The sequence below is a fragment of the Lonchura striata genome, chromosome 3 (genome assembly GCF_050655825.1).
Source record: "Lonchura striata isolate lonStrDom1 chromosome 3, ASM5065582v1, whole genome shotgun sequence".
Lineage (NCBI taxonomy): Eukaryota > Metazoa > Chordata > Aves > Passeriformes > Estrildidae > Lonchura > Lonchura striata.
In genome coordinates this window covers 115,289,068-115,305,486 of record NC_140705.1, presented here as the reverse complement: position 1 = coordinate 115,305,486, position 16,419 = coordinate 115,289,068, and the positions used below count along the sequence as shown (strand labels likewise).

Genomic DNA, 16,419 nt, shown 5'->3' with positions numbered 1-16,419 from the left:
GGCACTGGCTGGGGGGCTGCAGTACCGCTCTCTGCCCACACGGCGGCAGCACCGCGCCGTCCCCGCCGGCACGGCCTCGGCAGCGAACGCCCCAAAGCGTCCGCGCGGGAAAGAACGGAACAAAAAGCCTGCCTGCGACCCGACAGGAACCGAAAGAAAAAAGCTTTCCTCTTAAGCTGCATTTCAATATGCTTTATTTTTCTATTTTTCATATTTATATTCACATTCGGATTTGTAATGGATATTGATGGAAAATTATATTTTCATAATTTCTTACATTTATTCCTATTATATTTTATTTCAGATTTTTATACGTATCTTAATAGGTATCAGTAGAAGTCAGGGGAGGGTGTGTGGCTGGGGGCGGGGCCAGGGGAGGGGGTAAGGACGGGGTGGGGGTTAGGGGGAGGGGGTCAGCATTGGGGGCGTGGTTAGGGGCGGGGTCAGGGTGTGGGGGAGGGGGTGGAGGGTGGGTCAGGGAAGGGGTTAGGGTAGAGGGAGGATTCAGGGTGGGGGTGTGGCTACCAGACAGACCCCTCCCCTACCCAAAAATATTGTCAGGCGCAGCAGTAGAAAATTTGATGCTACCAGGGAGTAAAAATTTTTATTTTTACTTTGATGCTCCCAGGGAGTAGAAATTTTTATTTTTAAAGTTGTTTTCTTTTTTTACTTCCTCAGAGCACAGTATTTTCTACTCCTGCTTTTTTATTCTAAGTACAGAAAGGAAAAAAAAGAGAGAAAGAGAAGGAGACAGTGAGATGAAGAGGAGAGAGTGATAAGGAGAGAGAGAGGGAGAAGAAGAAAAGGAGAGAGCAGGAAGAGGAGAGAGTAAGGAAAAAGAGAGATGAGGAAGACAAGAGAGTGAGAAGAAAAAGAGGAGAGAGGAGGAAGAGGAGTGAGAAGAAAGGGAGAGAGATGAAGAAGAGTGTGAGAAGGACAGGAGAGAGCAAGAAGAAGAGGAAAGCGTGAGAGGAAGAAGAGAGTGTGAGAAGGAAAGGAGAGAGTGACAAGAGGAAGAGAGAGGAGGAAGAGGAGTAAGTGAGAGGAAGAAGAGGAGAGAGGAGGAAGATGAGAGAGAGGAGAGAGTGAGAAGGAGAGAGTGAGATGAAGAGGAGAGAGTGAGAAGTGGAGAGAGTGGGAGGAAGAAGTGAGAAGAAGAAGAAAGGAGGAAGAAGAGAGAGTGAGAGGAAGAAGAGGAGACGGAGAGGAGGAAGAGGAGAGAGAAGAAGAATAGGAGAGAGGAGGAAGAGCAGCGAGTGCGAAGGAGGAGAGAAGAGGAAGAGGAAAGAGAGAGAAGGAAAGGAGAGAGTGAGATGAAGAGAGTGTGAGAAGAGGACAGAGTGAGAAGAGAGTGAGAAGAAGAGGAGAGAGGAGAAAGAGGAGAGAGTGAGAAGAAAAGGAGAGATGAAGAGAGTGTGAGAAGAAGAGAGGAGAGAGTGACAAGAGGAAGAGAGGAGGAAGAGGAGTGAGAGGAAGAAAAGGAGAGAGAGAGGAGGAAGATAAGAGAGAGAAGGAGAGAGGAGGAAGAGGAGAGAGGAGGAAGAGGAGAGAGGAGGAAGAGGAGAGAGGAGGAAGAGGAGAGAGGAGGAGAAAAGGAGAGAGAGAGATGAAGAAGAGAGTGTGAGAAGAGGAGAGAGTGAGAAGAGAGAGGAGGAAGAAGTGAGAGGAGGAAGAGGAGAAAGTGAGGAGAGGAGGAAGAGAAGAGACTGAGAAGAAAAGGAGAAAGATGAAGAAGAGAGTGAGAAGAAGAGGAGAGCGTGAGAAGAAGAAAAGAGAGTGAGAACAAGAAGAGGAGAGGAAGAGGAGAAAGTGAGAAAAGGAGAGAGGAAGAAGAGGAGCAAGTGAGAAGGAGAGAGTGAGATGAAAAGGAGAGTGTGAGAAGAAGAGAGAGTGAGATGAAGAAGAGGAGAGTGAGAGGAGAGAGTAAGAAGAAGAGGAGAGTGTCAGAGGAAGAAGAAAGAGGAGGAAGAGGAGAAAGTGAGAAGAGGAGAGGAGGAAGAGGAGTGAGAAGAAAAGGAGAGAGTGAGAAGAAGAGGAGAGAGGAGGAAGAGGAGTGAGGAGAGAGGAGGAAGAGGAGTGAGGAGAAGAGGAGAGAGCGAGGAGAAGACGAGGATAGTGAGAGGAAGAAGAAGAGAGAAGAAGAGAGCAAGAAGAAAGAGTGAGAAGAAGAAAAGGAAGAGAGTAAGAAGAAAACAGAGCAAGAAAAATAAGAGTCAGAGATAAAAAGAAAAACTAAAAAAGTCAGATTGGAAAGAGAAAGGCAGAGAAAGAGGAAAGAAAGGTGGGGTAAAGAGAAAAAGAGTGAAAGACAAACAGAAAAGGAAGCACTTGAAATGAAAGAGAAAAGCAAATAGAGAGACAAGAAAAAGAAGAAATAGAGCTGAAAACCTACAGGAAAACAAATGGAGAGACTGAACACAAGGTAGGGTTCAAGAGAGAAAGAAATAAAGAGTTAGACAAAAAAGTTAAAGTTGGACAGAAAAGGAAAAAGGGTCAGAGACAAAGACAATGATAGCAAGTGTTAGAAAGACAAAGGCTGACAAAGAAAAAAAAAAGAAGAAAACATAGTGAAACCTAGATTGAAAGAGACAGACAAAGAGACATGGGGAAATACATGTAGAGGAATGGAAGAAAATAGGGTGAGAAGGAAATAGGGTTAGAGAAACATAGAGATGTGTTAGAAATGGAAACAAAGGAAAACACAGGCAGAGACAAAGAGTTACACATGGAAGGATAAAGTGAGGAATAGACTAAAGAGGAAAGTAAGAGGCAAAGGGAGAAAAAGGGTGAAAATGATAGGACTCAACCACACCAAAGAAAGACAGGAGATGAATGGTGGGCAGGGCAGAGGGTAAGAGGCATCATTATTAGGGCTGATTAATCTTTATTCCCTTAAACTTCAGCAATACACAGGGAAACAATGCATACAAATGCAAGTACAGAGACAAATACAACAAAGAATACATCATACCTAGGCACACAAGTACAAGTCCAATTTACATACAGCAAAATACATCAAAAGACAGGAACAACTGCAAAGACAGAACAATATAATGTACTACAAGCCAAATACATATTGACACAATATAACCGTGTCTCCATTTCAGAAAAGTCCACAACACTTTTATTGTTATGACGCACCCGGAACAAAAACGGCGCAAAACGCTCCGCCGACGTGCACGCCCCCTTCGCGTTACGCACAAACTCACATTCACGGCAACTCGCTCCGGAGACTCCCAAAAAATCCTCCTGCCTGATGAAAACCCCCCCTGAAAGGCAAAGGCCATACACACAAGGTTGTATCTGCTCCACACACACACACAGCTGCAGACACAAGCACACACAAACTCTCACAGACAGACACAGACAGTCACACTCTCACACATTCTTCTGCTGACACGCTGGCTGCCACCCTTACGTGAAACGCTGCACTGAAGAATATGCTTAAACGCTTCTTCTGACCGCAGGACCTCCATGTCAAATGGTAGATTCCAGGAAATTCTGTAGGGACCCGGGGACCTACGAGACAAGGGGAGGCGGTCAGTGACTGACTATCTGAGAGCTAGGAGCTATACCAACTCTGGGCCCATCAGTGTTGTACCCCAAACCCCATAGAGAACAGATGAACGGCAAAGCTTTATAACTGCTCTACCTGAGCGTGACTACGTGCCCGGGCAAGGCAGCTCCGATCATAATTGCCACAACAGAGGTGCAAACAACATAAGCCAACGTAGGTACGTACAGTATAAGCACAAACAACATAAGCCAACGTAGGTACGTACAGTGTAAGCACAAACAATATAAGCTAACATAGGTAGGCGCAACATACGCACATACAATAGAAGCCTACACAGGTAGGTGCATCATAAGTGCATACAACATAAGCTGACAGAGATACAAGATAAGTGAGGACTTGATATAATTCTCCAGAAGACTAATTTTTGAGCCCTATATCCTTTGAGAAGGCAGATGCTACGGAACTACTGTGGTCAGGTGATGAGGGGCTAATAAGCTCCGTCCGGAAGTCCATGAGAAGGGCTACCAAAACTGAGAATGAAGACGGATGAGAACATCTCGTGTACATCGTCCGGACCCAAAAAGTGAATATGTAAAAATGCCAGAATAATTGATATCCGGGAAGGTACGTGAGCAAAATATGGCCGATACGGCACAAAATGATGTTGCTAAAGCATGGAGATGTAACAAAGGCCTGTGACACAGACAACGTGACACGGACACAGACAACGTGACACAGACACAAGTGGAAACTGCCTGGCAATTTCACCTTATGGACCCAAGATTCCTAGCCCAAGATGAGCCATGGGCTGATGATGCCAAAGAAAAGAAAGCCCTAGGGCAGTAGCACTTGATGATGACATGCAACTCCTTTCAAGATGTTAGTGCCAAAGCACTTAAGAGGAAGCCTAAGAAGCTCAGTAGGCCTAGAGAAGGAAGAAATGACTACAGGGTGACTGTAGCTATAGCTCCAGACATGAAGGCGGGCTCCTATGGTGAAAAGATCCACGACAACGTCAAGAGTCAAAGAAGGCCGCCGATGCGAACGTCACGAGAACCAGAGAGGGATCGGAACTGCCCTGCCCGGCGAAGACTCTGGGGGGGCTGAGGAGAAACCCTCTCCCTTTGCTCCCGAGGGGCCCGTCCCACTATGGGCCTATTCTCCAAGCTAACATCAAATAGCCTCCTGTGATAGTAAAGGTTTTCCCCCCATCTCCCACCTACTGGCCCCAGCACTTGGCTTTTGCAAGACAACCGGATGGAATCCAATGTCAGTTGGATGTGGACGGCGAGACGTTCTCTGCATCAGCTTCGGTGCTGCCGTTTCCAAACTTCAGCTACGCTCCTCCTCAGGGTACCTAAGACAAAACAGAAAATGCAACTAGTGCCCACGAAAAGAGGAATCCCCGAAACTCCGACACACCGCTGCCCCGGCTCACCTGAAGTCTCAATTTGACTCCACAAGCTGCCTGGAGGATACCTGAAAAACAAAAAGGTACACACTTAGCATGCTGCTGCATAAGGGTCACCTGTGAGTCACTGTGCCAAAATGCCAACTCACCCGCTCGCCTCTGTTCCTTCACACAGCTAGGGCAGCGACAGCACCTGCAAAAAAACAAAGCAAAACAACCCACACTGAGATACTGTGAAAACAACATCCCCCTGACCTGAAAAGCACACCCACCCAGACCTTACGCTTGCACCCACCTGGCCTTGGACATCCAGACATCCGGACCAGGGACATCTTGCAAGATGACTGCCTAAAATAAAACAAAGTAACCAAGAGTGGATGCTTAGAATTGCACCAAAACCTGAAACCTGAGCAAGAACAACTCCTTCTGTCCACTGCTCACCTGGCACACAGGGCCTTGACTGCTGCTATCTGCCTGGACCTCCTAAAAATAAAGGCAAAGAACACTGCTGTAACATGGTCACTATTTAGGCTTCCCCTGAAAATGCAAACAATGACTGACCCGATCATGGGAAAACCCTCACCCAGGACTGGGGCTCTCTGCCACTGATCTGAACTGTCTGCATCTGAAAGGAAGTTAGGACTAGTGTCAAATGGCTGCAGGACAACTTAACAGCACCAAACATGTTATGTCAATCTCCTGATACAATCTAGAGCCCAACTACACCCTGCAAATTACAAATTTCAAGTCCCCAGGACTTATGCTATTACAGGCTATGCAGCAGGGCAGAGCAGCTGTGGGACAAATACGTGCAGACACCCATGACACAGGACAGGGAGAGAGAGCTTTTGAGGAGAAGAAAGGACCGAGAGACCCAAAGAACACAGAGTGCACCAGAGACAAGTGACAGGACACACACCAGAACTGCTCTGCCCTGAGCACCTCAGCACTGTGATCAAAACAGACACTTTTTGTCTTTAGATGGCCTTAGGAGATGCTTCTTGCACATCCCTGCCCCCAAAGCTGATTCAAAAGGCCCTCCCAGTACCCCACTTTCACCCCCTCTGTGGGCCTTAGCCCTCCACTTATCTCTCTGGCATCTGGGGATGAGAATCCACGTCGCGTGCCAATGGAGGCTGCCTCGCCTGCGGGGAATGTCCTATGGTCACCGGGCTGTGGTCCCGTGCTCAGCTACAATCGAGAACACCAAACATCACTGCACGATCTCAGCCGCACAGCAGCCACAACCCAGCAATTCTGCTGCTCACCATTATTCTCCTGAGAACGCCGGGCAAATAATCCACTTTGCTGTGTTGTGCCAAAAACACGCCCGGCCCTTAACAGGGAGAGACCCTGTCAGGCACCGCCTCAGAGAAGAACCGAGCTGTACTGGGGGGACACACCCAGCCAACGTGTACAAGTTAAACAGAATTTTCTCTCAGAACTGGGACTTTCAGCACACCCCAGGTGCTACTCGACTGCCACAGACACACAGAGGGCTTCATGAGGTGCTCTGGGGTTGGCCAGTCCTGCTCCAAGCTCTGCTGATGCCCCTGTGGTTTTAAGGATGTCCTCAAGGAGGTGGTAGAACCTCGCAGTATTTGCCCTTGGAGCTTAATTTCTGAAGTTTTCTTTGGGAAACACATCCACTTCCTACTTAACAATGCAGTCCCCTCTCCTGCTCTCGGGAAGAGCTGCCCACAGGCAGGGGAACCACCTTCCTCTCCTGATCGCCACGCTCTGCCCTTAAAACGCTGTGTTACTGAGGCCAGCTACTTCCAGACCAAGACTGTCCATGCAGGGACAATTCCCCTTCTCTTTAGGGTCAGGGAAAAAGGGCAGAAGCACCCACAGAGATTCAACGCCCCTCTTGAGCACAAAGCACCGTGAATCTGCACCTCCTTCTGCTTGCAGGGAAGATAATAAAATATATTTTATTTAATATTATATTATATTTAATATTAATTATAGTTAATATTATAATAAAGATAATATAAAATATAATAGGGAGCCCTACAAACTGACATCAGGAACCTGGACTGCTGAGTTTTCTTTCCCAGGGAAAATGGCCAAAGCACGTCCCCAGGGACCCCTGGCCCTGGGCTGGGACCTGACTGCAAAAAGTCCATACATCGAAGGATGTACCCCAGACCAAAGTTGTTTCCACCTCAAACTTGTGCTGCCCTGATAGACCCAAGGGAGCCCTACAAACTGACATCAGGAACCTGGACTGCTGAGTTTTCTTTCCCAGGGAAAATGGCCTGTGATTGTGCCCAGAGCTCCTTGGGTCTTAGGGTGAGGCTGACTGGAAATAATCCAAATATTAAAGGATATATTCAGACCCCAGCTGCCCCACCCTCCAAACTTGTGCTTCCCTGACAGTGCCAAGGGAGCCCTACAAACTGACGCCAGGAACCTGGGCTGCTGAATTTGCTTTCACCAAGTAGATATCCCTCATTTATTCCCAGGGCCCTGCAATGCCCCTGGGTTGTCAGGTCCTAAATTTCCTTTTGCCTCCTCAATGTCAAAACAGCGCAGGATTTCTCCCAGTCCAAATCTCCCATCCCCAAGTACTCAGGGTTTTTTATTTCTTACCGAATACCTGTTGCAAACTGACAGTACAAAGCTTGGGGCTTGATATTTTCTGTGCTGGATTTCACCTCAAGAAATCTGCCACCATAAAACCCTAACCACAACCACTTCGCTTTGCTCACAAATCACAACCTTCAGACCAGCATTATGGCACCTTACCCACTGGCCCTCCACTGGCACCTTCCCAAAGCATTCCAGTACATTCCAGTAGTACTCTGCATTTTCAGTGGGCATCCTGTCAGACCCACATCCTGACACTAAAAATGCACCAAGGAATTCTAAAATAGCCATTAGGAAGGCATAACAATTCTCTAAAAGTCACCAGAGAAAGCCTTCAAAATTCCCCTAAATATTCCTAATAGCCCTGCAAAAAAAAAAAAAAAAAAAAACACTCAAGGAAGCCTGCTCAGCCTCCAAACCCCTTCCTGTTGCTCTCTAGCCCACAGATGTCATCCCTACCTTTTAGCAGCGGGTCCTGTTGTCCTCTGAGGGTTCTGGCGTTGTCCTGGTGCGAGGGTCGCTGCCCTGTCCCACTGGGAGGCTTCCAGTGTGGTCTCGCTGTCAGGCTTGCTGTGCTGTGCTGCTGTTGTTGGGGCTGAAAAGGGAAAAGGCTGCTTAGGGTGAGGTACGGGTGGCGTGAGGGGTGCCGCATCTGTACCCTAACTTGCCTCCTAAGCTGTACCCTGTAGCCCTGATCTCCACTGGACTGTCCAGCCCTCAAGGCCTCACCCTTTACCCCTGACCCCTCCCTCTGCCCCCCAGCCCTCAGGCTCTGGCTGTCACCCTCGAGCCCCCTCTCAGCTGCCCCTCAGCTCCTGTGTGCCACCCTTAATCCCTCTCCTCTGCCCCTCAGCCCCCAGCTTCTCTGTGTCACCCTCCAGCTGCCCCTGCCCCCCTCAGCATCTCTCTGTGTCACCCACTGTCCCCTCCCCTGTTCCCCCCTCAGCTCCCAGCCTCTGTCACCCTCAAGGCCCCACAGTGCCCCTCAAGCTGCCCCTCAGCCTCTATGCCATGAAAAGACCCTAAAACCCCATAAAAATGCCCTAAAAAAAACCCACATCTTCAAAATGCCTTAAAACCCCCACAAAAACATAAAAATAGCCTCAGAACGCCCTTAAAATACAATAAAAATACCCTACTTTAAAACACCCCAAAAATCCCCCAAAGAAGCTTTTAAAAAAAAATCCCTACATATTCCTAAGAGCTCTTAGAACAGCTCCATAATCCTTAAAACACATCGATAAGACCCTAAAAACCAGCGCAGCGAGGGAGGCTGGAAGATGCGGAGCCGCGCTCCCGGCCCCGGGCGCAGCGCGGCTCCGGCAGGAAAGCGGCTCCTCCGGCAGGCAGAGGCGGCGCCGCGCCGGCAGACCCCCGCCCGCTGCCCCCGGCCCGGCGGGGCCGGCACCGGGCCCGGGGGGCCCCGGCGGCGCCCGAGCCCCGCGCCCGGAGCAGACGGAGCGGCGGCACCGGCCGGCACCGGCGCGGCGCCCGCGCCGCCTCCCCCGCCCGCCGGCCCGGCCAAAGCTCCGCTCGGCTCCGCACGGCTCGCACCGGCGCGGCTCCGGCGGGCCCGCGGCAGCCCAGCCGCGCCCAGCTCCCCTTCCGCCCCGGCCAGCCCCGGCACTGCCGGCAGGGCTCCGCGCCGGACCCTTCGCTGCCGGGCCGGGGGCAGAAGAAGCGCCCCGAATGCAGCGGCACAGCCCGACCCCCGCCCTGCCAGCGCTGCCACGGCTGCAGCTCCCTTCCTCTGAAGCCCCGACTCTGACGCCACGCTCCGGCGCTCACCTCACCCCAACAAGGGAAAAGAAATGTAGGCTCCCCTTCAACTGCGTCCCCTAGAAGAGAAGAAAAGAAGCGGCTTGCCTCAAACGATGGCAAAAGGGGGCTTTTTACCTCAGTCCAAACCCCTTAAAAGGGGGGACAACAGGACTGCCCCCTCCAATTCAACCTCAGGATGACGAAATCTCAAAGGGAAAGGGGAAAAGTCCCCGCTACAAAGGCGCACCCGCTCACCTCCTTGGCTGCTGCTTCTCGGCACGAAGACTTGTCCCTCAGCTCCACCTATGAGCAATGCTCCACGTATCCAGGTGGGGATCCAGGTGATCCCACGGACCCTGTCCGAAGCGCTCACCGTCCTTCCAGGAGACAGCCGCGGGAGCCCCCCAAAAACTCCTCTCCTCCAGCAGCTCCGTGCAAAACAGCTGTGAGGAAAACCCCCTAAATCAGCCACCGAAGGAGCCGCCCCCTCATCATCCTCACAGCTCACACCTGGGGCTGCTCTGAGCCCTCATCATCCTCACAGCTCACACCTGCCGCTGTTGCCACTCTCCAACAGCGTCTCTCCATCTCCAGCACGCATCCCAATTCTCACAAACACAGATCCAACAGAAATCTGCTACGGGTGTCCGCTTTTCTTAATCCATCTGGTTACACAATTAAAAAAAATATATATACCAAACATCCTGTTCCAGTTTCAGTCACAAGCCCAGCCCCAGCATCCATGTCAGAGGCATAAAAGGGATGTGGCAGCAAGAACCCCACAGTCCCTGTGCCAGCCCTTCGGATCCTATGGAGTGTGCAGCCCCCTTTCCCAGCCCTGCAGTGATTACAGCAGCCGCCCTACAAATCCCCTTTCCCAGCCCCAGTGATTTCAGCTCTTCACCCACAAGCTTTATTTAACTGCCAGCTCTCTTCTTTAGCTCCAGCTGTGCCTTTCTCAATCTTCAGCGTGCAGGATCTTGGCCTTGGCTGCAGCTCTGCAATACTTCACCTCATGCCCCAGGGTGTCTAAGCCCACCCCAGAATCAATATCCCAGTCCTGCAGTGATTTCAGCTCCTACCCAAAAATGCCCAGCCACTGTGCCTAGCCTGTATGATTTCAATTCAAAGCCCAGAACCCCGCTCTCAGCAATAGAATTCTTTTTCCATTTTCAGACACAATCCCAGCCCCACAGTCCATTTGCCAGCCCCACAGTGACTTTGCCCCCAGCCCCACAGGTGCCGTCGCAGACCGAGAACATATCCCTGCATTGCCGGGATTTTCAGGCGCAATGTTAGAGCCCCCACGTGCGCACTACACATCCTGTTCTAGTTTCAGTCACAAGCCCAGCCCCAGCATCCATGTCACAGACATAAAGGGATGTGGCAGCAAGAACCCCACAGTCCCTGTGCCAGCCCTTTGGATCCTATGGAGTGTGCAGCCCCCTTTCCCAGCCCTGCAGTGATTACAGCAGCCGCCCTACAAATCCCCTTTCCCAGCCCCAGTGATTTCAGCTCTTCACCCACAAGCTTTATTTCACTGCCATCTCTTCCGTTTCACTTCCTCCTCAACACCTTCCCAGCAGTGCTACGTAACACTGCTTCTGGCTCTCAGGGCAGGATCTTTGCTTTTGCTTTAGCTCTGTATGGTTTCAGTTCAGCTCTTGAGCCCATATTCCTGCCCCATCCTAACCATCCCTCCCCCAGTAACTGCTCTACACTCTCTATCAGAGCCCTTGAAGCAATTTCAGCTCCAGCCATGCAATTCCCATCCCAGCTCCATATTCCCTATCCCAGCTGCACAGAGGTTTTACCCCGAACCCTACCACATTTCTGTGTCCTCCGGCTCTGCTGCCTCAGCTCCAGCTCCTCAGCTTCCTACTGCCTGCATCTAAAAGCTGCTCCTGCTTCTCACTGCTGCTTGGAGCTGTTGATAAGGGCAGAAATCAGTTACTGTCATAATGTCAATGCCTCTTGCAGCTATCCCACCCACCCTAATGGGATCCCAACTTTAGGGACCCTTGAGCCCTGAAGCCAAACATCTACCTTCCCCCACAGCCTGGGTTTCAGCCGAGCACCTCCCCAAAGGCCCCCTCACCTCCCCCAGGCAGCCCCAGGGGCTGGGAATAGCCACCGGGCCCCTGCTCCCACATCCCAATAGGTGCCCTTGTGCTGCTGCGTGGGCCCTGGAACCCTCCGAGCCCCCACATCCTCAGCCTCTGCTTGGTACCACGGGGCAGGGGCTGGGAACCCCCAGGCATCTCCTGCAGGCCCTGCACTGCGGCTCCATGCCCCTCTCCCAGGGCATTTATCCAACTCCAGCCCCAGCATTTCCACTGCTCCACATTGTTTTGGGCTTGACTCGTGCCAAAGTCCTTATTCCACACCCTGAGCCTTTATGTCTCCGGTGACCTCACAACCCGTGATTCAGCCCCAGCCGCACAACCCTTACTAAATCAAAATCGGAAAAAGAAAACAAACAGAAACAAATTAAACTTAATAAAACGAACAAAACAATGAAGTAATGTAATATAGATAAAATTATTAAGTAAAATCAAAATCAAATAGTAAGAAAGCAAACAACCGGCTTTATTCCCAGTATTCTCAATGTTACTTTAAATCCAGAAAGCGCGAAAGGGCTACTCCCCAGTGACAGCAGCCGGTCCCCCCTGCGCCACGCCAGGCCCCGCACCAGCCTCTGGCCGCCCGAGCCGGGCAGGGCGCGGCGCAAACAACTGGACACCGCCGGCCCCCGGACGCCGCCGCAGGCAGACGCGGGAGTCGCGTGCGTGCTCACCAGCGCTCCTCGGATCGGCGGCCGCGGGGGACCCGTCCCGGCGCAGCGGCGCTCCTCCTCGGAACGCGCTTCCGCAGCTCCCGTCGCCTCCAGCCCCGCCGCCGAACTGACGCCCCCGCCTCCCCCACGCGCGCTACTTATGCCTCAGAGCCGGGCCAGCCAGCCAATCACAACCCGAGGCAGCGCCGGCCCCACCAATCCGAGCCCGCCCATTCCCGCCGCGCTCGGCTCGCGACCACCCCGCGCTCCCCTCACGCGCCGCTCCCGCCGCCGCCATTGCAGCGGCCGGGTCCGCCCGCTCCCCGCCGTCAGCCCGTTTCCCTGGGAGAAATCCCGGCCGGCGCCTGACGGGGAGCTCCCGCCCGCCCTTCCCGGCCCCAGCGCCTGCCGAGGTTGCGGCAGCAGGGATAGCGCTCCGCCGGCTCCCAAAGCGGCGCCGGGAGCGGCGCCTCAAGCGCACGGGGGAGCGGGGCCAGGCTGAGGAGTCGGGCCGCGACTGAGCGGGCCGAAATCGCAGGAACCGCGCCCGGATTGGAAGGGCGGCCGGGATTGGACAGGGCGGAGAAAGGCGGGCCGGGATTGGCGGGGCTCGGGAGCTGCGCGGCCGGGCCCGTGGCAGCATGGGGCGGAGCCCGCGCTGCTCGAAGGGCCCGCGGGCGCCCCGGGTCCCGCTCGGAGACCCCCTGTCCCCTTCTCGGCCCGTGCTCGTGCCCGGCTCCCGGCGAAAAGGGCCTCGCAGAGCCCGAACTGCAGCCGCCCGTCGGCACTCGGGGCAGGGGAGAGGCGCAGCCCGGCATTGGTTCCGGGCGGCAAAGGCGGACTCCGCGCTAGCAGCTCGGATCGGGGAGCGGCGGCGACGCGGCGGGGAGGCGGCTCGGTGGCGGGGAGTGGGGAGGGCGCGCAAAAACAGTGAAGTGCCCGCGTCCCCCTGCCCGCCCTCCGCCTGTTGCGAGCCCGCTGCTCACCCTCTTTCTCCCCACACAGTCGTCGGATGCTATAGAGGAGACAATAATATTGACGTTCACATTCATAGATCAGCTTTTTGCATCACAAGTATTTCGATATGGTACAACTTACTTTTAACTGCTTTTCATAGTATGATATGCCAGTTTATGTATGCCCTGTACATTTGATATGCATAATAGTGTGATAAATCTATTATTTCATAGGCTTTAGCAAAATGTTAAAATAGAGACTAAAATATTTCTATGTTACTAACTCAGAGGATGGTGTAAAGCAATTATTCTGTTTATTATAACTGTGGACTGGTCTTTCCAAATCGCATGATAACGGTGACAAAAACAGCATAAGCATCCAGGAAGAACTTGTCGATTTTGTCGGCGCTATCAGGGAGTCTGAAACTACAGGATAAAACTACAGGAAGAAATAAAATATGTAGACCTAATTTACAGAATGGTCTGCAGACAAATAAGTTAAAAGCAAACAAAAGAGTTCCTGGAACATCAAAAACTCAAAGGAAGATTTGAATAATGTATAAACTAATGAATATGTATGTAAGCCCAGCAATGGAACTGTATATAGTGAACTTTATTTTAAGCTACTTCTGTGCTCTTTGGCCGTGGTGTGCCAAAAGTGCCCCAAATCTGGATTATTTTTTCCTTTTATCCTTTACTAAACTTTTAAAAATTCTAACGCGTAAACTTTGGTTATCACATCAGTGAAGTGGAAGCTGAAGCTGATCTGCATCCAGGTGCTGCGGGACCTGCTGGAGGAGGCCATCAAGGTTAAGTGTGGGGCTATCATAGTGTAGGGCAATATTTCAACACTACAATAGCATAATCAGCAACATTAATTTATTTTGTGTTCTTCGTGCAAACCTCTGCTAAGAACGCTACTGGCCGCTACTAGTATTAATAATATGCATACTGTTATTAGTATTAATATTTTAATTGTTAGTGTTAATACTGGTAGTGAGTGTGTTAGCTGGTGTTTACTATGAAGCTCTGCTCTCCCACGTTATGACAAGATCCTGAAGCTAACCTCACATGCAAAGTTAGGTGAGCACTGCTGTCCTTACCATGATCCCCCGATGGAGCCATGCTCCAGAGATGGACAGCAATGAGTCTGCAGATGCCTTCCCAAGGTGACAGAGCTCACCCTCCCTCCCTCCCGTCTGCAGTCACAGGATGTGAAGGCAACCATTGCTGTCCTCAGCTTCATCCTCTCCAGTGCAGCCAAGCACAAGTATAGACAGCGAGTCTCTGTCAAAGTGAGCTGCAGCAGCTGGGACTGCGCAAAGGTAGGGGAAACCCTCGGGGTGGCACCATGAGCCAGACCTGGTGGGATGTTGCTGGGAGTTCCCAGCCCTACCTTCTTCACACCCAGATGGAGGACAGGCTGCCTACTGTGCTGTCCTCCATCAGCTCCCTTCTGTGACATCAAGCCCTGGGCTCTTCTCAGGTGCTTTGGTGGAGCTTGGCAGCTGCAGGTCTGGTGTGAGCAGAGGGATTCTTCTCTTGTCTCTCCTCATGAGCAGAGCATGCCAGCCAGTTGTGCTGTTTTACATGTGCCTGACCCACAAAACTACAGGAGACTGAGGACTTGCAACATTTAGGAAGTTAGGGAGTTTAAATTCCATTTGGAGATGCAGGCTACTGAGTAGAGCCATGATGCTTGGCATACTTAGGTGTTCTGTTATTTGCAGCTGGCATCTGAAGTGTCAGACAGAACAGACAGAACAGGATGAACACCTAACTTTCATAATGTAAATCCTGAAAAGCAGTATGGCAGTGATCCAGTGGAACCCTGCTGATTGGAACAAATCATGTGCAATTTGTTAGCTCACCTCACTTTCTTTGGGTGTCCTAAGGTACTGCTTTTCTCTCTTTCACTTTAAGGAGAGGTGGAAGATGCCTAAAAGTCTTTAAAATCTCTGTATTATGAAATAGTGTTATGTGATAAGAGTTCCCAAATCCTTGTTTAGTCAAAGCCTCTTGGAATTGAGAGGTGTTTCTTTGGTAAAGAAAGACTTCACCAAAATGTTTGTCAAGCATTGGAGCAGGCTGCTCAGGGAAGTGGTTGGGTCACCAACCCTGGGCTGTTTAAAAAAGTGTAGATGTGGCACTTAAGAACATGTTTTAGTGGTGGACTTGGCAATGTTGGGTTAATGGTTGAGCTGGATGGTCTTAATGTTTTTTTTCCAACCTAAATGATTCAATGAAACTGCAAAACCAAATGTGGTAATATTAAATGTAAATGGATTTTCACCTTCAGCAATATTTTTAGAAGCACATCTTGCCTGAAGCAGCTTCCTGCTCTTTTGGAGAGCTGTATGTATGTTTTCCCATGTGTTTTGCAGCATTACTTTAAAGCTTATTTCTGGTGAGCTGAAGATGTTGTTATTGAGATCTCCTGGAGTGGAAAATAAACTATTTTCTGTGTTATTTCTTTGCAGTGCTTGCATGTGTCTACTGGGTATGCTTTAGCTTTTTCATGTGAAGAGATGTCTAGCAAAAATAATGTTTTCTCTCACTCAGTAATGTTACTCCAAGGGCACAGTGTGGAAGACAGAAAACTTGACAAGTCGATGAACAACTAAGAATGATGTCTACCTGCAAAGAAACACGTGGAAAAATTCTACCAAAAAGAGAGAGCTCTTAGCAGTTCTTTCAGTCTATACAAAATGTATTTGTGGGGTAGAAAGGGGGTGCTCTATTCAAGGCTTTCCATTGCTGTTGATCTGACAGTGAAATATTTTTGTAGAAAATTACTGCAAATTGCTTTCAAATGCTACATTGGACAAGCATTTGTAACTTGGCAAGCTGAGATGGACTTGTGCATTGTATTCCTCTGCTGTGATTAGGATGAAGATACAATTAGTAGTGTGTCTGGGGTTTGGGCTGTTTGGGTTTTTGTTGTTTTCTTTTATTCATTTTTTCCCTTGATTCTGGCAAGGTGCTTTGGGTGGGTAAGTTAAGAGACTTTAATCTAAAAGCTAATTGTATTTCAGGAGACTAAAACTTCCTGTTGTTGAGATCTACTTCTGGATCTCCCAAGCTGCATTCTATGGTTGTGATCCCTGCTGCATTGCCTGATGCTGCAGGAGTTTTGCACTCATGTCTGTGACTGCCTTTCCAGCAGTCACAGGCTCCTGAGAGATATCCCCTCTGCCTTCTTCTCACCAGACTACACAAATCCAGCCCTCTCCCCTCAGAGGCACTGTGCTCCAGGTTCCTACCCATTTCTGTAGTCTCCTCTCCTAGCTAGTTCCTCTCCTCTTTTGCCACATCCCTCCTGAACTGGAGGACCTAACACTGGAGATGAATCCTGGAGAGGCCTCACCAGCTCTGGACAGAGGGGGTAGGAATCCCTCTTCTGGCT

The 16,419-nt window shown here is 50.7% G+C and overlaps 1 protein-coding gene across 16 annotated transcripts; it reads right to left on the bottom strand.

Annotated features, from left to right (window-relative positions):
- Window positions 1–177: 177 nt before the first annotated feature.
- LOC144246747 (uncharacterized) lies at window positions 178–12,611 on the bottom strand. Of its 16 annotated transcripts, XR_014954112.1 has the most exons (9): window positions 12,079–12,550; window positions 11,108–11,208; window positions 9,833–9,946; window positions 9,537–9,724; window positions 9,309–9,358; window positions 7,980–8,115; window positions 5,512–6,119; window positions 5,370–5,411; window positions 178–5,276 (listed from the first exon to the last, which is right to left on the bottom strand). XR_014954112.1 is itself a non-coding variant. In XM_085576197.1 (7 exons), the coding sequence occupies exons 3-7, from the start codon at window positions 9,880–9,882 to the stop codon at window positions 7,927–7,929; spliced, it is 402 nt and encodes a 133-aa protein (XP_085432323.1). In that variant the 5' UTR covers window positions 9,883–9,946; window positions 11,108–11,208; window positions 12,079–12,602; the 3' UTR covers window positions 178–7,926. The 16 variants fall into 16 exon arrangements, 5 of the variants coding, with proteins under 5 accessions (XP_085432323.1, XP_085432324.1, XP_085432322.1 ...); XR_014954114.1 differs by having other exon boundaries at window positions 178–6,119; window positions 9,537–9,584; window positions 9,655–9,724; window positions 12,079–12,599; XM_085576197.1 differs by having other exon boundaries at window positions 178–8,115; window positions 9,314–9,358; window positions 9,537–9,584; window positions 9,655–9,724; window positions 12,079–12,602.
- Window positions 12,612–16,419: the final 3,808 nt, after the last annotated feature.

Excerpts from the sequence above, each read along its gene's own strand:
- LOC144246747 (XM_085576194.1), bottom strand. The coding sequence starts at position 9,882 with ATGCGTGCTGGAGATGGAGAGACGCTGTTGGAGAGTGGCAACAGCGGC. Across the intron at positions 9,725-9,832 it reads GAGAGTGGCAACAGCGGCAG|CTGTTTTGCACGGAGCTGCT; the intron begins GTGTGAGCTGTG and ends TTTTCCTCACAG. Across the intron at positions 8,116-9,308 it reads TTTTCCCTTGTTGGGGTGAG|CCCCAACAACAGCAGCACAG; the intron begins GTGAGCGCCGGA and ends TTCCCTTTTCAG.